At 47.2% G+C, this 20,960-nt stretch overlaps 1 protein-coding gene across 7 annotated transcripts; it reads left to right on the top strand.

Moving 5' to 3' along the window:
* The first annotated feature begins 3,673 nt into the window (after positions 1-3,673).
* Positions 3,674-18,025, top strand: ZNF8 (zinc finger protein 8). 7 transcript variants are annotated; one of them, XR_002122626.1, is made up of 6 exons: positions 3,674-3,821; positions 8,608-8,740; positions 9,045-9,140; positions 10,536-12,305; positions 15,128-15,225; positions 17,383-18,017. XR_002122626.1 is itself a non-coding variant. In XM_019631201.1 (5 exons), the coding sequence occupies exons 1-4, from the start codon at positions 3,756-3,758 to the stop codon at positions 11,936-11,938; spliced, it is 1,698 nt and encodes a 565-aa protein (XP_019486746.1). In that variant the 5' UTR covers positions 3,674-3,755; the 3' UTR covers positions 11,939-11,984; positions 15,128-18,025. The 7 variants fall into 7 exon arrangements, 5 of the variants coding, with proteins under 5 accessions (XP_019486746.1, XP_019486745.1, XP_019486747.1 ...); XR_002122627.1 differs by lacking the exons at positions 15,128-15,225; positions 17,383-18,017 and adding an exon at positions 13,115-13,801; XM_019631201.1 differs by having other exon boundaries at positions 10,536-11,984; positions 15,128-18,025.
* The last annotated feature ends 2,935 nt before the right edge of the window (positions 18,026-20,960 follow it).

Raw genomic sequence — 20,960 nt, forward strand, 5'->3', positions numbered from 1 at the left:
CAAGCTAATGGTTGGGAGTTTTGACAGTGATGAGGAGTTGTATGAATTTTATGATGAATAAAACTTGAGTTCAATAACTTTATGTAATGCATTTTTTTTTCAAATTTTGGGCCCCAAAATTAAGGTGCGTTTTATACATGGGAGAATCTTGTTATCTGAGGAAATATGGTATAAACCCTATCCCTGAAACCAGAGGCCAAATCAATCCGGGGCTCATGCTGCCTGTGCTGCTTAGCCAATAGATTGACACAGGAGTTGGGTCATAGGATAATTGTTTATCAGAGAACCAGTGACCTGAGAAGGCAGAGGGTTAACACCTCCAAGAACTGCCTTAACATTCTCAGTCTGGCTGGAGTATTTAAAGAAAATCTGGGTGCTCCTCCAGAGGCCACACGATAGTTCCAGGGGTCTGCATAGAGCCTTCCCTCTAGCAATGTGGCTCCCCTTCATGGTCATCAACCCAGAAGCAGTGATGACAGTAACCTGGAAAGAATGCTAGGCCATAGAGTTTGTGATCAGTAAGCATGGGGGTATTCTAATCAGTAAGCATAGGGTATTGTGACCAGTAAGCAAGCATGAGTGTCAGGGTAATTATCTAAAGCAGGAAACTGGGACAGGGGACATTCTAAATTCAGGAACTGGTACAGGGAGGATGTTGATCAATTATTAAGCTCCATGGCAGAGAGAGGCAAGGCCAGGGACAATGCAAGGCTTCTTTTGTGGGGGTCCCAACAGGGCCCTGTTTCAGCCCGACAGGCAGAGGGTGGGGGTCTCTCTTCCACTAGCAATTAGAGAATACAACTATCTGTGGACTGGCCTTTTCTTATTCTCTGCTTAGTAAACTTATTTTCACTTAAACTCTGTACCAGCTCACGTTTGAATTCCTTTTTATTTTTTATAAGATTTTATTGGGGAATTGGGGGAGGGGAACAGTGTTGGGGAATTGGGGAGGAGGACCAGCCAAGTTGTTTTTCAATCTTTGTTATGGAGGGTGCCAGTCGCCATCTGGCTTCCTGTCAGCATCTAGAGGTCAGCATTCTCGTGGCCTCTAAGCTCAAGGTGCTGTGTTCAATCTTAGTTGAGGGTGGGTGCAGCCACCATCCCATGCGGGAGTTGAACCAGCAGCCTTGGAGTTAAGAGCGCATGCTCTATTCACTGAGCCATCCGGGCAGCAGCTCAGCTCAAGGTGCCGAGTTCAGTCTTAGTTGTAGGTGGGCATAGCCACCATCCCATGCAGGAGTTGAACCCAGCAGCCTTATTGGTAAGAGCACAGGCCCCATCCACTGAGCCATCCAGGCGGCAGCATCCTGCTACCTGTTGGCAGCTCAGCGACAGTTCTGCTCCGGCGCAGCGTCACTGGCCCATGTGGGAATTGAACCGGAGGTCTTGTTGCTCAGAGCTTGCGCTCTTAAGCCAACTCTTAACCAACTGAGCCACTAGGCTGGCCCCCTCACGTTTGAATTCTTTATTATGTGAAGCCAAGAATGCTTTTAGCCCAGGGTATGGGTCTCCACTCAGGATCCCCCCTTTCCAGCATCAATGGAAGGAGGCTAGACTTTAGGTGATGAGAACACGATAGAGAACATGGATGTTGTATTATAAAGTTGTACCCCTGAAATTTACATGATGTTAGTAACTAACATTAATCCAATAAATTTAATAATTAAAAAAATTAAAAAGCCTATATCATAGACAAGTGTTTCAAGCTTTTTAGTCTCAAGACTTCTTTAGTCTTTGTAGACAGAAAAGGAGTCACAGGTTAAACCTGACAAACTCAGGAGATTGAAAATAACCACATAGGAGGGTGTGAACATAAAAATTCCTAACTAAGGCAGGCCATGGCAGGAAGTCACATCTTTAGCCTGTGGTTTCCTTTACAAAGGTCAATCTTTACCTTACATGAGCCTGTCTATTGTCTTTTTGCATCTGGAATAACATGCCCTTGGAATGTCAGTAATCCCTTTTTCCGGACAGAGCAGGAAACTACAGAATCCCTCAATATTATTGTTGTCCCCTGATTATCATCTCTATGTGCTGTAAAAAGTGAACTATTAACTATCCTGTACCCACCTACATGAAAGAAGTACCTGTCTCTCCAATTTACTTTTATCCAGTCCCAGAGATTTTCCTGCTTTGCTTTCTCCCACTCCCTTAATGTAACTCTCCTCCTTTAATTCTATGTATAAAAATAAGCTGCAAACTGCCTTTTTGTAGAGCATTTTCTCAATCCATTGAAATTTTGCTTCCCAGCAATTGTCAGTCAGTTTGGCTCAAATAAACTCTTATAAGCTTTTTCTCAGGCTGGATGTTTTTTCATTGACATCTTTAAAATAATTGAGGACCCCCAAATAGTTTTTGTGGGTTCTTTCCATCAATATTGCATATTAGGAATAAATACTTTAAAAAGTATTTTATTAATTTAATTTTTTAAAATAAATTTATTGTAGGGCCGGCCGAGTGGCTCAGTTGGTTAAGAGCTCGCTCAAGAGTTTGAGCTCTGAGCAACAGCGGTTCGATGCCAGCCCGAGCTGAGCAGCCGCTAAGCTACCAATAGGTAGCAGGATGGCTCAGCTAAAAAAAAATAAATAAATAAAAATAAATAAATAAATAAATTTATTGTATGTTAGGGGTTGAATTGTGTACCCTGGAAATTCATATATTGAAGTCTTAACCCCATACCTCTGTTAGAAAAGGCCCTAGTCTCTTCTGTCAAAGACAGCAAAGCTTAAAAATATACTTCCTCTTTCTCACCATTGTTTAGTAGTTTCAGTTAAAAATATACTTTCTCACTATTATGTAGTAATTCCTCATTTTTAAGGTTACTTAATTTTCTAATTAGGCAGATCTTGCTTTTCCATTAGCCAATCGGTTTAGATTGTAAGGTCACGCTCTCATCAATAGAGTACAACATAGTGGAACCCGCGTTAGGGATAAAAACTGAGTGGACTTCCCATTCAGTGTGCTTGCCAGACCGGCTTACAGTGGTTCTGCACGCTTCTGCAGAAGTAAAGTTTGCCTTGCTGAGTTACTTTTAACTTCATGTGGCTTTCTTTGTGCCACGGCTAAAGTCTGTTCCCAACACCTCAGAATGTGAACTTATTTTGAGATAGGGTATCTGTAGAGGTAATTAAGTTAAAATGAGGTCACTAGGGTGAGCCATGCTCCCATACGACTGGGGTCCTTATAAAAAGGAGCAATTTGGAGACACAGGCATACAGAGTAGTCTCATTTTGTCACCTTGTTTTTGACCCTCTTTACCCCTCTGGTAGAAATAATGTTTAAAGTACAAGGCAGTAGGAACCCCAAAGACAAAATGGGGAAGTCCCAGGCCTCCCCTTGCGCACTTCCAGGCAGGAAGAGCAGGCCTGGCTTCACACCAGCCCATCTCATCCCAGCGTGAGACGACTGTGGGTCCGGACTCCGCAGGGTGGGAGGCCCGTTCCCCGCCATCCAGGGACCATTCTGTGCCCTTCAGCTTCCGGAGAATCGCAGGCCACACTCCCAGTGGGCCCCACCCGTTTAGGATCGCCCCTATTGGCCAAAGGTGGGCAAAGGCCCTCATTGGTCGAAGGTTCAACTAACGAAGGCTCTAGTGAGCAGCGCCCGCCGCTCGGCCTTCTGGGAGTTGTAGTCGCAGCGTCTCTGGCGCGGTCGCCATTGTCCTGCTGGGTGGCGGATCAGGCAGTTCTTGTGGCGGGGGTGGCTCTCGGATTTAAGGTCGTCCCAGGTCCCTGTTTTTGACCTGTCGGTCCAGGATGGACTCCGAGGAGGACGCCGCACCATTGGCGATGGCTACAGGGCCGTCCGCGGAACGGCTTCAGGTAACAATAACAATAACAACGATGGCAGCGGCCCCTGGGCCAAACGTCTCCCGCAAATATTGACCCTTAGACCCTCGCAGCGCGTGGTTAGCAGGGCACCGGCGTTATCTCCACTTACGCAAGGGGAAACTGAGGCACAGGTCGGGGCACGCTAACTGGCATGACTGGTAAGGGGAGGGTTCGGAATCGAACCCCAGCCATATGGTCCCCGAGTGCGCATGCCCAGCTGATACTCTGGCCTCCCCTTCTCAGATGGAGCTTTGGGTCATTCTGGAGGACAGGGCTGGGCCCAGCTACTGCCAATCCCCTTTCTCGCCCCGAAGACCAGCCACCATGATGATGGTTAATAGAACGCCGAGGTGGTAGGTATGGAGTCAATAGAAACGAAGCCTCTGGCCTGGGGACAGGGCACAACCACTGGGGGTAAGGAGAAATCACCGCGCACCACGTTAGTCGGGTGGGAACGACTACCAGGACCCCCAATACCACCCCTCGGGGCTGTGGGGGAACTGCAGTGCAGGGCGGTCAGTACTTGCAAGGCCGTTTGGGAAGGCCCTGATTCAAAGCTCCAGCTTTGAATTTTAGACGAAGTGGCCGCCGCCTGTGTTCTCCATAAAGTTGTCTCCACGTTGGCAAAAATAATTAATGATTCCTGAAACACCTTTGAAATTAAGTACTTTTTGTATTTTGTTGTTTATACGGGTCGGCATTATTTCAGATTTGGTAGGCACAGTGAGATTATTGATAATTTTAGACTTGTATGTTTTCAGATGTGCATTTTGTGCACAGATTTGCACAAAATGTAACCACCCTTAGTTTGCTTTTGCTGTGGATGTTGGAGCAGGAAGTGAGCAGTGTCAAAGAAAATCAGCTGGACAGTAGCTAAAGCAGTAAATACAGATTTTATCAGGAATTGTTGCAGTAAACAGACTTCAGTATAGAATTGGGCTCAATTCTGAGTACAAGGAAAAGTGAGCCTTTATAGTGGGGACGGGGGGGATTCTTGCTGAAGCAGGCCAAGTGATCAGATATTACCTAGACAACTGTGGGGATGAGAACTTTGAAAAAGATATTGAGAGTGATCAAAATATGGAGGGTAGGGATCCTTGCTAAACCGACTTGACAGGCTTTTTGGTAAAACTGGCTGATGCAGAAATGGACACAGGTCCCTAAAGGTCAAGGCCTAGGTGAGAAGAGGGTTCAGAGGAGCCAGAATAAAGTTTGATCAAGCAGAGTATTTATCAGCAGTAAGAGAGGCTTAAGAGGAAGTGTGTTAGTTTTCTGTTGCTGTGTAACAAATAGTCCAAACACATGGTGGTCTAAAATAATAATAAGTATTATCTCACAGTTTGGTGATAGGAACCCTGGAATGGCTTAGCTGGTGGTTCTGGCCTGGGCCCATGAGGTTATAGTCAAGATGTCAGCCTGGACTGCTCTCACATGAGACTTGACTGGGGCTAGAAGAGCCATCTCCAAGACGGATCACTCACATGACACTTAGGTTGGAAGCCTCAGTTCCTTCCCATATGGGCCTCTGTGGGGCTTCTTGAGTGTTCTCACAACATGGCATCTCACTTCTCACAGAGCAGGTGATCCAGGAGCGGGCAAGGTGGAAGGCACAATGCCTTTTGTGACCTCAGGTCAGAATTCACACTCTGTCATTTCCACAGTATCCTATCAGTTACACAAATCAAACCTGCTCAGTATAGGAGGGGACTACACAAAGTTGGACTCATTGAGACCACCTTGGACTGTGGCCACCGCAGAAGCCAAGGAGCAGAAGTGGAGAGCTTTGAGGTACAGTGTATTAGCTTTCTGTGGTTGCTATAACAGATTACCACAAACTTGGTGGCTTAAAACAATACACATTTATTCGCACAGTTCTGGAGGTCAGAAGTCTGAAATTAGTTTAACTGGGTTGGAATCAACGTGTGGGCAGAGCCATCCTTCCTGTGGAGGCTCCAGGGGAGAATCTGTTTCCTTGCCTTTTCCAGCCATTAGAGCTGAAGACTGCATTCCTTGGCTCCTGGCCCTTTGTCCACCTTCAAAGCCAGCAGCATAGCATCTTGCTTTAGTGGTCACATTATCATCTGCATTCTCCAATTAAATGTCCGCCTGCTTCCCCCTGAGAAGGACATTTGTGATTACATTTAGGGGCCCATCTTAAAATCCTTAGTCAACGTCCACAAACTCCCTTTTGCCATTTACGGTAACTAATTCACAGGTTCCTGGAACTAGGACCCAGATATCTTTGGGGGCCATTATTTAGCCAACCATAGCCAGGCTGAAAGGGGTCAACCTGTATCCAAAGGTGAAAAGGAGCCTGAGGGGTGGGAGTTAGAGAGATACTGAGTGTTAACTAAGGAATGGGGAGGGCGGACGGACGGACAGTAACAAGATGCTGGCTGACGCCAGGTGGTCGCATCAGCTCTGGGAGACTGCGTGGGTCTGACACAGCCCATCCCTCCAGGCCCTAACAGTGCAGAGCAAGAGGAGGGCTGCAGGGGACAGAGGTAGACCAACAGCGAGAGTCACAAGACAGCAAGGAGTGGGCTCCTGGTAGAATTCCAGGAGGAGACATGAAGGACTCATGTGATGCCATAGAGAGGCCTTGTGGCCTGGACAGACCAGTAGTCAGGGGACCCGGTGCCTGGACTGTCACTGCAACCCAAGCAGAGCGGGTGATGGTGGGTGGGCGCAGGAGGCGCGGGAACCGTGTGTCAGAGTTGAAGGACCTTCTGAGTGGGAAGTGGGGGTATGGGGACAGGAGCAGAGCCCTCTGTTCCCAACCACAAGCTTCTGCATTTTGCCTGCACAATTTTTGTCAGAGCCACATGCCACCCTAATGTTTTTTAAATCTACTTATGTTTTTCTTTAAAGAAAATACCTGTTAAAATTGAGGTATTTGATATGTGATTTGGTTTCCATTTCCCTGGTGGTTAATGATGTTGAGCATCTTTTCTTGTGGTTATTTGCTATTTGTATGTTTTCTTTCGTATCTTCTTTGAAGAAATATCTGTTTAGATCCTTTGCCTGTTTTATTTAGGTTGCCTTTATTATTGAGTTGTAAGAGTTCTTTGTATCTTCTGGATACCAGTCTTTTTTTATCAGATGTGTGATTTGCAGTTAGTATCTCCCATTATGTGGGTATCTTTTCACTTTCTTGATATAGTGTCCTTTGGAGCACAAAAGTTTTTAATTTTGATAAAGTCCAATTTGTTTATTTTGTTGGTTGTGCTTTTGTTGTTCTAATAATCCTTTGCCAAATCCAAGGTTATGAAGATTTATCCCTGTCTTTTCTTCTAAGAGTTTAATAGTTTTAGCTGTAACATCTTCGGTCTTTTATGAGTTAATTTTTTTTTTTTTTAGATTTTTTATTGGGGACTTGGGGGGATGGGGACAGTGCTGGAAAATTGGGGGAAGGGGAACAGACAAGTTGCTGTCCTTTTTGTTCTTCAGTTTAGTTGTGGAGGACGTTGCTTCGCTGGCCCAAGTTGGCACCATCATTGCGCTCTTCCCAGGCGAGGCACATCAGTCGCCGGCTTCTGGATGGCCGCTCACTGCAGCTGCTGGCCACTCACGCTGGCCTCTGGCTACATACAGTAGCCCATGGCAACCCACCGCCACAGGGGCTGCAGCCTACGCCGTTGCTGGTGACTCATAGCAGCCCAGCTCCAGGTTGAGCTGTTGTTCAGCATCTTAGCTGTAGAGGGCAGTGTCACTGGCCCTCATATGTGGGATCTGAACCGGGGCCCCCTGGTGTCCCAAGCCAGCTCTTAACCATCGCGCCACTCGGCCGGCCCCGAGTTAATTTTTATATGGTGTGAGGTTGGAGACCAACTTTATTTTGCATGTGGTTATCCAGTTGTCCTGTAGGAAGCGCTTTACAACCCCTTAGTCCCCATCACAGTCCCAAGGAGACAAGGAAACGAGATAGAGGTGGGTACCTGTTCCATGCTTCTTGAGAAAGTGGCAGAGCCAAGACTGTTCCAGAAATATCTAGTTTTTTCCATGGCCACAGCCAGCCCACAAAAGGATTTCATTTATGGAACATGTTTTAATATATCGTATCAATTTATAAAAATTAAAAGTTTTCACTGAAAAGCATAATCTAATTTTCAGCTTCTCTCCAGAGATTAGCAGCTCTGACCACATGAGGCCTATATTTTCTCACAATCAATTGGTTCTGAGTCCCAGGTGCCCCTTCAGACAGGGCACATATTACCTGTCATTTCCAGCGTCACCTCTCACGGGTTAAATACCTTGGTAGGCTCTTACACTGGCCCACTTCAGTTACTTGTAAGCCTACTTGGTCACTGAAGGCAGGTGAGTCTCTGACTCTTAACTGTACACCCCTCTTTTCAGAGAGGATTAGGAGCCTTGCTTGAAATCTGAGGATTAGTGTATCAGTTAGCTGTAGCTGAGAAACAAATTGTCTTAGTTTGTTAGAACAGTACCTAGTGCCTTTAGATACTGACCATTTCTTTAGCCCACAGATGTGCAAGTCAGCAGTTTAGACAAGTGTCTGTCGGCACCCTCACCTGAGATCAGTTGTAGGTCAGCTATGGTTAGCTTTGATCTTGCCTGGACACTCTCACATGTCCCCACTGTACAACCCACACCTACACGGAGCAGCCCAGTGGTGCCCAGCGAGACCTGACTCATGTCGCCCAGAACATACACTTTCTCAGGACACTGGCCTGCCCACCTTCTCTGTCCTCATTCCTCCTCCTCTTCCTGAGAGCACTGATGGAAACAGTCCAGCTGATCAAGCGCTTGTGTGAAGTTTCAGGAGCCGGTGACCTTCCGGGACGTGGCTGTGGACTTCACCCAGGAGGAGTGGGGGCAACTGGGCCCTGCCCAGAGGACCCTGTACCGTGACGTGATGCTGGAGACCTTTGGGCACCTGCGGTCTGTGGGTAAGGCCCACTTCCAGAGCTGATGATCAGATTCCTGCAGTAACTTATTCTTTATGGGTTATAGGTTTTAAGGCCTGTGGTATGAGGACTTCACCTCGGGTTGGAGATCAGGGACCTTGTGTCCTCCTTCCCTATATGACTTGTGGACAGGGGCGTGTCTGCCCTTTTCTGTCCCATTGTAAAGCCTTCACCGTGTTGTGAGGTGTCCTCATGTCCTGATGATCAGGAGTCCAGGACGGGAGACTGAGCTGGTTCTTACTCTCTAGAGCAGACCCCCACATCCTTTGTCTTTCCCTGTTTCTAGGGCCTGAGCTTCCCAAACCCGAAGTCATCTCCCAGCTAGAGCAAGGAGCTGAGCTGTGGGTGGCGGATAGAGGAATCACCCAGGGCTGCTGTCCAGGTGAGAACCCGCCAAGTGGGAACCCCTATTGGGAGTAGCCTGGGGGGTGACTGTAGGTGCGCTGCTTGGGAAGGGTGGTGTGTCGGGGTTCCTGAGACCATCCTCAGATCCAGCAATTACAGCAAAAGGTTACAGGGCACAGTCAGCAAAGGGAGAAGGCGAATGGGGCGCAGTCCAGAGAAAGCCGGGCTCAAGGTTCCAGTCCTGCCCCAGTGGTGCTAAATTTACGGTGAGTTGTCACAGCACCAAAGGAAGCTAACACAGCTTTGCTTCTCTGCACTGTAAGAAGGGGTGAGCCTGTGCATACCTGAGGGGCGGTCCTTACTCTGGATGGTTCAGCACAGTTTCATAGAGACAGGAGGGCACCTCTACTTGAGTTTTCTAAAATCGAGCTGCTCATCTTCCCCCTGCCTGCTACTTCTGAGCTTCGTTCAACATCTGCCTCCCCTGCACCTGAGGGCAGGGCTTTTCATCTGTTGGGGTCACTGCTTTGTCCCTAGCCTCTGGGGCCAGATAAGAAATATGTTGTTAGGCTTTGAGGGCTACGTGCAGTCTCTGTGTTTGTTTTCTGTCGCTGCTATAACAAATTACCACAAACACATCACCTTAAACAACATATACTTATTATCTCACACTTCTGTCAGTCAAACTCGATTGGTTTGTCTGCTCCAGGTCTCACAAGGCCATAATCAGGGTATCGGCCAGGCTGTGGGTGGGAGGCTTATGGGGAAGCTTGGGAAGACTCTGCATTCAGGTGTCCACACTTGCTCAGGTCATTGTCAGAATTCAGCTCCGTGCATCCTAGCACTGAGGTTCCTGTGTCCTTAAGGTGTTCTCAAGTTGGGAAGGCACCTGCACCCCCTGGCCAATGTCCCCTGCGAAGCCAGCCTGTCTCTTCTACCTCCTTCCTCTGCTTATAAACATTTGGGGGTTGCTTTGGGCCCACCCGGATAACCCAGCATCATCTCCCTATTTTAAGGTTTAAGGTCAGCTGATGAGTCACCTTCATGTCCAACCCCTTCACAGCAGTACCTTGATGACTGACTGAACAGCCAGGGGACAGCTTTAGAATTCTGCCTGTCTCTGTCACATAGTATTTTTCCCCCCATGGGCCTTTAAAAACATGAAAACCATCCATAGCTTGGGGGCTTTATTTGCCGGCCCCTGATCTAGGCCCATACCTGATTCATGGCAGGTGCTCAGGAAATTTTTTTTGAAAGAATGAATGAGTGAGGCTTTGTTTGCAGACAGGGCACTTGGTGTCAACATAAAAGCTGAATCAGCATTTCTTTGGAGACCAGGCAAGTGGTTAGGACGCAGGCCCAAGGTGTTGGGGTCCTGTTGCCTTCCATGTCTTCTCCACCAACCCCTCAGAGTTCCTTGGTTTTCTTTCAGGCTGGGAACATGGGCTTGAAGGTCAAGCAGCACTCACACAACAGAGCCTTCCTGAGGGGGAGGCATCCCCTGTCACAGAGAAGGGGGCCTTCCTGAGGGATGTTCCCTGTCCTGCCACACTGGGGGAAGACTGGAACCATGAGGGCCAGGTAAAGGCACCTGAGAAGAACCAATTGGAATGTTGCCTCAAGAAAGCACCAATTCAAGATGGAAGCCACGAAAGTCTCAGACTTGTAGAAAATCATGTGCTGAGTTCAAACGCATTCCCAGAGGTTTCTGGGAGAGGATATTTCTGGACTCACAAATCACAGGTTACAAATTCGGAAAGTGACTCCAGCTTAGTGGGTCAGCACGCTGGCTCCTCAGGAGAATGGCCACGTGACAGCAGCTGCAGCTCAGCCTCCCGCCAGGCCGTTGCAGGTATGGAGCTCACGCAGAGCCTGGTGCGGGAGAAGCCCTACAAGTGCACGGACTGCGGGAAGGCCTTCAGCCACAATGCACACCTCACAGTGCACAGGCGCATACACACAGGCGAGCGGCCCTACGTGTGCAGAGAGTGCGGCAAGGCCTTCAGCCAGAACTCCTCGCTGGTGCAGCACGAGCGCATCCACACGGGCCACAAGCCCTATAAGTGCGCTGAGTGTGGCAAGTGCTTCTGCCACAGCACGCACCTCACCGTGCACCGCAGGATTCATACTGGTGAGAAACCTTACGAGTGCCAGGACTGCGGGCGCGCCTTTAACCAGAACTCCTCCCTTGGCCGGCACAGGCGCACACACACAGGCGAGAGGCCATACTCCTGCAGCGTGTGCGGGAAGGCCTTCTCGCGGACCACGTGTCTGTTCCTGCACCTGAGGACGCACACAGAGGAGCGCCCCTACGAGTGCAACCACTGTGGCAAGGGCTTCAGGCACAGCTCCTCCCTGGCCCAGCACCAGCGCAAGCATGCCGGTGAGCAGCCCTACGAGTGCCGCCAGAGGCTGGTCTTTGAGCATACGGCTGCACTGACCCAGCACGAGTGGGCAGATGCCCTAGGCTGCAACCCAGCTTTGAATCCCAGTGACAGTGCTCATCGGAGTGACAGGCCCTTCAAGTGCAGTCAGTGTGGGAAGTGTTTCATTCAGAGCTCACACCTCATCCGGCACCAGGTAACTCACACAAGGGAGGAGCCCCATAGCGGGAACTGGCAGCGGGAGCAGCCCCGTGGCCGGGGCTCGCATCAGCACATGTGCCCAGGCGAGACTCCTGGGGGCGGGACAAAGGCCAGACAGCCTGCAAGCAGGGCGCTTGCCCTATTTGACATCCACAAAATCATTCAAGAGAAAAGCCCAGTGCATGTTATTGGGGTAGAAGAACCTTCTGTGGGCACTTCCGTATTATTTGACATCAGAGACTCCACATAGGAGAGAATGTCTACAGATGACTTTGAACCACAGGTACAAAAATTTGGTAAGTCCACATAGGTATTCACGGAAGGGGGAAGTGGGGGTAAAAATGCCCAAGGTGACTTCTGATTTCCTAAGGAAAGGTGCTTCCCAAACTCCTGAGATTGGTGGTTCTCAAATCTCTCGAGCCCAGTCCCCGTTTAACCACAGATGTTTTGTACTGTTCCTTCTAGGACCCTGAAAGGAGTTCACAAGTGATGTAACCTACATACGTGTGTAATGTCAAAATAATCACTATGCGGCCCCATTTTCTAAAGGATAATTAAAACAGAAGTAATTTATGATAATGTGTACTGAGTTGGTGTGGAATCTCTGCATGTGACTGGTACGTGACACTGGGGACCTGGGCACTGCCTGTTGCTTGCCATCTGATACACAGGGTGTGGTGTTGGCCATGGAAATGTGAGGGGTATTTCTGTAGGGGACCTGCTTTTTCAAAGTGGTGACACTCTTGTAAAAATTTTGGATGAAACAAAATGCCGTTGCACTTCTGGAAAATTCTGTATAAAATTCTAAGCATACAGGAATTGATGTGTGTTTGTATGTGAAGTCAACTTAGGGTCTCAGTTTGTACTTACAGGCAGGTTGTTTCATGCACACAGGGATCCCAGGGGCCAGTCTGCACTTCACAGTCATTAGAGCATGCGTGGCACCCACCCACATCAGCCACACTCATGCCCAAATCAAATGACAAACCAGCATGAAATTCCACAACATTCCCTGGGATGTCACAGCTTCTGTTGAAAACCATTGCCTTGGAACAGCCAGTGCTGCAAGAAGCCTGAGGTTCTCAATCGGTTGGTTTTGTCCCTCAAGAAACATTTGGTGATGTCTGGAGACATTTTGGTTGTCATGACTGGCAGCAGGGAGAGGTGCCACTGGCCTTTAATGGGTACAGGCCAGGGATGCTGCTTAACATTCTGTGATGCCCAAGACATCTCTCTGAACAAAGAAAGGGCCCCATGCGTGTTGAGGTAGAGACACCATGGCCAGCACTATAGCCGACGTTTTCCAAACTCTAAATTGCTTGATCAGTGCTATGCTAACAATCCCATATGTTTGATTTTAACAAATGATATCATTAGCTAGTTTATGCACAATGTGTTTTTTAGTAATTTTTTAACTGTTTTGCAGCATTCATAATTGGTGTGGAGAAAGGAAGAGGATCCATTTATTTTTCTGAGTAATCTAAATTTTAGCATTTTATTGTGGACACTGTAAAACATGGACAATATAATTTCACTGGTACCCCTACCTGCCACAGGATTATTTTCACATGGGTCCCAGAAATTATGTCATTTCATCCATTTTTTCTGAATATGTCTCTAAAAAGGAAGGACTTTTAGAAATAGATATAACCATGTTGGTCCCTGGGAACAAAACCACATCCGTAACCACACTGAGCCATCACCTGCCTTCTTCATAGTGTCGATGTTGCTGTGAAAGGGCAGAAGCGGCGGTGGGTACAATGCTGGGGCCTGAGTGCAAGTCATTCCCCAGGTGGTGCTTCTGATTCTTCCTCATCGGCATTGCAGCAAAGAAAAAAGTGCTCACTTCACTTAAGAATATCTGTGATGAAGCAGGAAGAATTACTAATTTTAGTAAATCTCAAGGAAAACTATAACCATTTTCACATCTAAGTAGAAATAACGTAATTCCTCAATATATCATCAAATGTCCAGTGTTCAGATGTTCCTGGTTGCCTCATAAATTGTGTTTTGTTTTCTACTTGGTTTGTTCTAATCATGATCTAAACAAGATTGATACAGTTGCATGCAGTTGATATTTTTCAAAGATCTCTTTCCATCTACAGGCCTCTCTTTTCTATGTTTTTGTTTGTTTGTTTGTTTTTGTTTTTTAAGATTTTTATTGGGGAATTGGGGGAAGGGAACAGACAAGTTGCTGTCCTTTTGTTCTTCAGTCTAGTTGTGGAGGACGTCGCTTCACTGGCCCATGTTGGTATTATCATTGCGCTCTTCCCGGGTGAGGCAGTCACTTGCCAGCCATTGGACAGCCGCTCATGGCAGCTCATGAAAGTGCACGCCAGCTGCCGGCCAGCCCCACTGCAGCCTACACCATCGCCGGCGGCTCACGGCAGCCCAGCTCCAGGTCGAGCTGTTGTTCACCATCTGAGCTGTAGAGGGCACAACGTCACTGGCCCTCATGTGGGATCCAAACCCGGGCCCTGATGCTCAGTGCTGACATCCCAAGCCAACTCCTAACCAATGTGCCACTCAGCCGGCCCTTTTTTAGTCTTTTATTATTTAGTCTTCTGGAGAAAAAAAGAAACCAATAGGATAAACTAAATGTTGTCCCCATCTCAGGCCTGCCCATCAGACTCTCCTTCAACAGGCCTGTTGAAATGACTTCTGATTTGGCATCACGCCACTGGATCGTGTTGAGGGGTCTTGTGGATTGTGGGACTCCCACTGCCCTCAGAGTCCCCTCTTGCATGGCGTCTCTGCTGGAGGCCTCAGCTGCCGGTGCCAAGTACAGCCACACCTCTGAGAAATTTTTTTTTTTTTTAAATACGATGCAGGACATGCTAACATGACCATTTTAATGTGACAGTTCAAAACTTCGCCTTGATTATCTCATTGCTTTCCTCCAGTTTTACACCAGAGGAGAGCAAAGCTTTCTGACCTGTGTCCATGCTGTTCTTGACATAAAGAACATTGTCTTCTAGGTGTGATCCTTAGTGTCTCATAGCCCAAGGTATGTAAAAACCAAGGATTCAAGCTACCTGCTTTCTCACCTAAAATAAGCATGCATAAGCGAGATGCCTGTTTCAATGGGACTACTGTCACAGGCACCATTATACAGAGTAGTGGCCTTTGTTTCCTGTTCCCACTGCAGTTGCATTCTAGTGAAGTCAGATATAGACCATAAACATCAAAAATTGGAAGGAAGGAATACTGATCACGGCATATCTCAGCTCATTGAAATTGTTTCCTAAAAACATCCTGCAGAACAAATGTTGGGTTGGCAGAACATGGAGTCGAACGGAAGAAATGGGAGTCCTGGAGAGATACAGCAGCAGTTCTGATAGCTTTGTTGGAACGATTGAACATTAGGACTCACTGTCAAGCGTCATGGTTGAGTGTCGGAACTCTGTCACAACCTTTCCTGTCCACTTGTGTTCTTCAGATGCTGTGAGTGCCACAACAATGGGGTTTCTGTGGTGGCAGAACTGGCTTTGCAGCTCATCTCCAGGTTCTGTCTACGAGATCCTCTCGAAGTCCCAGGTGTGTTTTTGTGGTCCCAACTTCCCTCTGGGGTTGTCCTCGCATATCTCCCTTGTCAGCCCTTACTTTTCATAGCTCTGTCCTCACACCTCGGCCACATCACCTTCCATTTCATTCTTGGCAGATAGCCTTCCATTTGCATTGCTAAGAAAAGGTGTTTTTTCAGACAGACAGGGCTTCAGTGATGGTTCTGTGAGGTAGTATTATTCTATATATAAGGAAGATAAAGCATGGGACAAAAGTACACAGTAACTAGAACAAAAGTAACCATCCCGAGGTTACACAGCCAGGAGGTGGAGATACAACTTGAAGTCAACACCCAGTTAACAGTGGCTTTAAACAAATAAGGTTTTCTGTGAAGGTTGTCCCTGCAGCACCTCAGCTACTTCAGAGGCAGTGTTTTCTGCAGCTCTTGCAACCTTTCCCTCAGTTGCAGTGAGGCTACTGTGGCCTCTGCTATTGCATCCAAATCAAGACTGGAAGGGGGGGAAGGTCAGGCCAATGCTAATCTCTGATGAGGTTTCAAAGAAAAGGCTGCCCCAGAAGCCTCCAGCAAATGCCCACTTATGGCCCAGATGGGGTCACACGGCCACCCCTAGTAACATAGGGATTTGAAGAGCTAGTATTTAACTTTCACAACCTCTGTGGCAGGGACCTGTACCCTGAGAAAGGGGCTTGGGAAGTGGGTAATGGGTCGGCAACCAGCAGCATCTGCCACCTATCTCCTCCAGTCTTGCCAGGCTCCCTGTTGCTTGATCAGGCGCCACTTACTCTCAGCCCCATCACTTCGTCTCCTGGATTGTCCAGCCTGATGGCAGGGCCCTCCCCATCGCAATGCCCAGTGCCCGGTATTCTGGGATCCTGCCCTCTTCTGGATCCCTTCCACCTCTTGAGGGCCTTCTTGTCCTCCCCCTCACCTCTTAAATGTTGGGGTCCCCAGGACAGTGCCTGGGAGACCCACCTTGTACTCCATACCCTCCCCAGATGTCCTCATCTACACCCATGTCTTTATGCTGCTCACTGCCAAATCTTCGCCTCTGGTGCTGAGTTCTGAGCTTCAGGCTGAACAGAAATGTGTGCTGCTGGGCAGCTCAAACCAGTCACCCTTACCCCAGTCCCTTTCATGGGTACGTCGCCACCACCATCCCATCCCTAGAGCCAGAAGGTAGGTATCCTGTTGGCCTCTGTGGCCTCCCTTTGTATCTACTTTGTGGGCCTACCTCTAAAGCCTTACCACCTAAACGTCCACTCCCCACCTCATCCTGTCTTTACTATCACCACCACCAGTGCTGGACAGCCCTGAGAGAAGTGACAGGTCACCAAGTGGCCCAGCCACCAAAGTCCCACTTTTGACTGTTCCTTTTCACTCCCCATCAGTGGTATGGGGTGCAGACTCAGGAATGCTTCAGATACCAGTGCCCTCTGGGAAGCAGAGACCTGGCTGTGACTTAATGGTTCTAGACGGCTCCAGAAGCTGGGCCTGAGATTGCCCCGTTCCCTCCCTTCACCTGGGCTTTGAAATGGCAGCCCCTGAAGGGTCATGTTTTCATGGTTTTCAGAATGGACGCTGGGTGAGCTGAGGTCACAGTGGCCTCGCTGAGTAAGCTGGGAACCAGCTTGTCACTGTTGGCACACGCCTCCCTGCCCTGGGCAGCAAACATCTTGGCAAATTTTCAATTTCTTATTTCGCATCACATTTTATAGGCATAATGCTCCTACTGATTTCCTCATAGATATTTGTAAACAGGCAGATAAGAAACTCCTCGGGAAATTATAAGCTAGTGAAAATACATGGTTTCATTAGTTTATAAAAGTAATGCAAATTCTTTGTTAGCAAAACCTGGAAAGTGTACAAAAGTAAAAGAATATACAAAAGTATGAAGATTATTTAAAATTTAATTCTTCATACTTCTACCATCCCTAGATGGTCATTACCATTAAGATTTTGTTAATTGTCCTTGTAATTATTTTCTTTAAAATATGTATGTATACATATAGTGTAACAGTAAACCTTATACACACAAAATACATGTATATGTAGTTATGATTAGAAAATTGGACTCCCTCCTGAGTCTCTTGTAACATGTGCTTCTTACTATATTTTGAGCATTTTTCTCTGACAGTGAATTTCATGTAGCTTTTTAAATTACCTTTTAGGAGGACTGTGGCAATGTGCCCTCCACCCAGCATTTTACCAGCCTTTTATCCAAAAGGAGGAGGAGACTTTTGTACAGTTTCAGGAGGAATATGCATTGATACAGCCTCTGTGGAGGGTGGCTTATCAGTTGCTAGCTAACTTACAAACAGAAACCCTTTGTCTCAGCAAATCTGTTTCTGGGCATGGATCCTACAGGTATTTGTATGCATGCAGACTGTTTGTACATGGTTTTCACTACAGTGTTGATTTCAAAAGTGAAAATTTGGAACCAACCTCAGTGGCCACAATGGGGAACTAGCTAAGTGACTTATGGTGTGGAATGGAGAACGACACAGACTTAAAAATGGAGACTGTCTTTATGTACTAATGTGGGAAGAGTTCCAAGATACAGTGTTAAGTGAAAAAGTGTAAACTGTGTGTAGTATGTTTCCCATTTGTGTAAAGAGGAAACATTTGCTTACACACACACACACACACACACACACACACACACGCGCGCGCGACATGAAAATCTACAAAGTAACAATTGTTCTTAGGGAGGAGAAATGGAAAGGGATGAGGAATAATTTTCAGCCTATATCTTTATTTTATTAAAGATTTTATTGGGGAATTGGGGAAGGGGAACAGACAAGTTGCTGTCGTTTTGTTCTTCAGTCTAGTTTTGGAGGACGTTGCTTCACTGGCCCATGTTGATATTATCATTGCGCTCTTCCCGGGTGAGGCAGATGGGGTTGCCAGGCCCTGGACGGCCACTCATGGCGGCTCTTGGCAGCTCACGGTGGCTGCCAGCCACTCACGTCAGCTACCAGCCACTCACAGTAGCTTTACAGCAGCCCACTGCAGCCTATGCCATCGCCAGCAACTCACAGCAGTCCAGTTCCAGGTCGAGCTGTTGTTCACCATCTTAGCTGTAGAGTGCGCAGCATCACTGGCCCTCATGTGGGATCCAAACCCCAGCCCTGCTGCTCAGAGCTGGCATCCCAAGCAAACTCTTAACCAACGCGCCGCTCAGCCGGCCCTCAGTCTGTATCTGTTGATATTTTTGGAATTTTGAAACATGTCAAAGTTCACTAGTTCAAAAAATTAACAAAAATCTCAACTCTTTCAAAAATCAAAGTTTGATAATTTGTTTCATTGTTTACTGACTCTACTAAAACATCCATAGGACCTTGTCTCTTGGCCACACCTGTTCTGCATGTACCCACACGTTTGTGTGTGTGTGTGTGTGCGTGTGCGTGTGTGTGTGCTAACAGAACCAATTGAGTATAAAATAGCTTTGACTCCATGATGTTTCTTGCAAGCTGGTTGTAGCACATCAATTTCCAAGTTATTTTATTAAATTCCCTATATCAGTCAGCCCAAATTATGAGAGTACACACAAATTGTTTCTAATAGCTAAGTCTCCCATTGTCATTATCTCCTTACACATTCTCAAAGTCATTTGTGCAAAGGGTGACTAGGAAACAATCTGAATTCAGTCTGAAAAGCATTTTCCCTTAGGCCTCTTGTAAGGAGATCCAAGGTGCCGTCTTCCAGAATACGCTGTCCAACGTGCTACCCATTAGCCACGTGTAGCTATTTAGATGTAATTTTTTTGTTTGTTTTTTTAGTTTTATTGGGGAACAGCCATGGTCATTGGTTACACATTGCTTTCATGCCACAATAATATAGTTGACTCTTCTAGGGAGGGCGCAGCTCACACTGGCCCATGCGGGGACCAAACCATCAACCTTGGTGTAATCAGCACCACGCTCTAACCAACTGAGCTAACCAGTCACCCCTAGATGTAATTTTAAATTAACCAAAATTGGGCCGGCTGAGGGGCTCAGTTGGTTAAGAGTGCGAGCTCTGAGCAACAGGGTCGCCGGTTCGATTCCCACATGGGCCAGTGAGCTGTGCCCAAGCTGAGCTGCCACTGAGCTGGTGAGAGTACATGCTGTTAGCAGCAAGGTTGCCGGTTCCACACCCATATAGGATGGTGGGCTGCACTCCCCCTGCAACTAAGATTGAACACGGCACCTTGAGCTGAGCAGCCACGAGCTGCGGATGGGTGGCTGGATGGCTCATTGTGCAACAAGGTTGCCAGTTTGACTCCCACATGGGATGGTGGACTACATGCTCCCCCCTGCCCGCACCCCCGCAGCTAGATTGAAAGAGGTGACTGGACTTAGAGCTGAGCTTGTGCCAACCACAACTAAGATTGAAGGACAACAACTTGACTTGGAGCTGATGGGTCCTGGAAAAACACAATGTTTCCCTTCCCCAATTCCCCAACACTGTTCCCCTCCCCTTTCCCAATAAAAATCTTAAAAAAATAAAAATTAACTAAAATTAACATAAAAATTCAGTTCCTGGGTCACACTAGCCACATTTCAACTGCTCACTAGTTACAGATAGAACACTTCCATCATCATCTCAGAAAGTTCAGTGTAGGTAGGTGGCTAAGAGGATTTTTATTTTTTTAACTCTCCCCTCATGACCAACTGACTGTAGTGGGAATGAAGGATATTGACATGTAAGCCTATGCATCAGGATCCTGCTTCACCAGGTGACACAGGCCTTCCACCTGTGGATGACATTTTCATGTCCCACGTTGTACCCAGGGATAGCCCTTAATTAGGGAAAGTAATTTACCTCACACAGGGACTATCCACTGTTGATTTTTAGGGAGTCATCGTGGATATACAGAAGAATGAATGTACAGGATTCATTGCATATATTTATCATAGCTCAATTCCCATCTAACGGTTGGGAGGGTGATTTTGTGATTTATAATAAGAAACATATTTGGTCTTTGTCCCCCAGCTTCTGGCACAGAGTAAAACCTGTGGAATTTCCTAAGTGATGAAAGCATAAAGGTGTCTTGTTATGTGAATGATGTGACTTTTGAATTCCATCTAAGGATGGGGGCTGGTCACCAGGAGAACCAACCCTGTGATTGAAGGTTGGAGCTTTCAGTCCCATCCCTGACTTCCAGGTGGGCAGAGGGGCTGAAGGTTGAGTCAGTTACCAATGGCCAGTGATTTAATCAGTCGCACCTATGTAATGAAGCCTCCATAAAAACCCAAAGGATAGGCGTCAGGGAGCTTCTGGGGGATGAGCACGTGGAGGTGCTGGGATAATGACACACTTGGAGAGGGCATGGGAGCTCTGCACACTTCCCCCATATCCTCCCTTGTGCATCTCTTCCATCTGGTTATTCCTGAGTTACAGTTGTTCCCCCTTAACCACAGGGGATATGTTCCAAGACACCAAATAGGTGCCTGAAACCACGGATAGTACCAAACCCTATATATACTATGTTTTTTCTTATATATATATATATATATATATATATATATGTACCTATGATAAAGTTTAATTTCTAAATTAGGCACAGTAAGAGATTAATAATAATAAGATGCAATTATACACTGTACAGGGCCGGCTGAGTGGCTCAGTTGGTTAAGAGCTCGCTCAAGAGTGTGAGCTCTGAGCAACAGCGGTTCCATGCCCTGCCTAAGCTGAGCTGCCACTGAGCTGCCAACAGGTGGCATGTTGGCTCAGCTAGTAAAATAAATAAATAAAAATAAAATAA

This window comes from Hipposideros armiger, unplaced genomic scaffold (assembly GCF_001890085.2).
Source record: "Hipposideros armiger isolate ML-2016 unplaced genomic scaffold, ASM189008v1 scaffold_986, whole genome shotgun sequence".
Taxonomy (NCBI): Eukaryota; Metazoa; Chordata; class Mammalia; order Chiroptera; family Hipposideridae; genus Hipposideros; species Hipposideros armiger.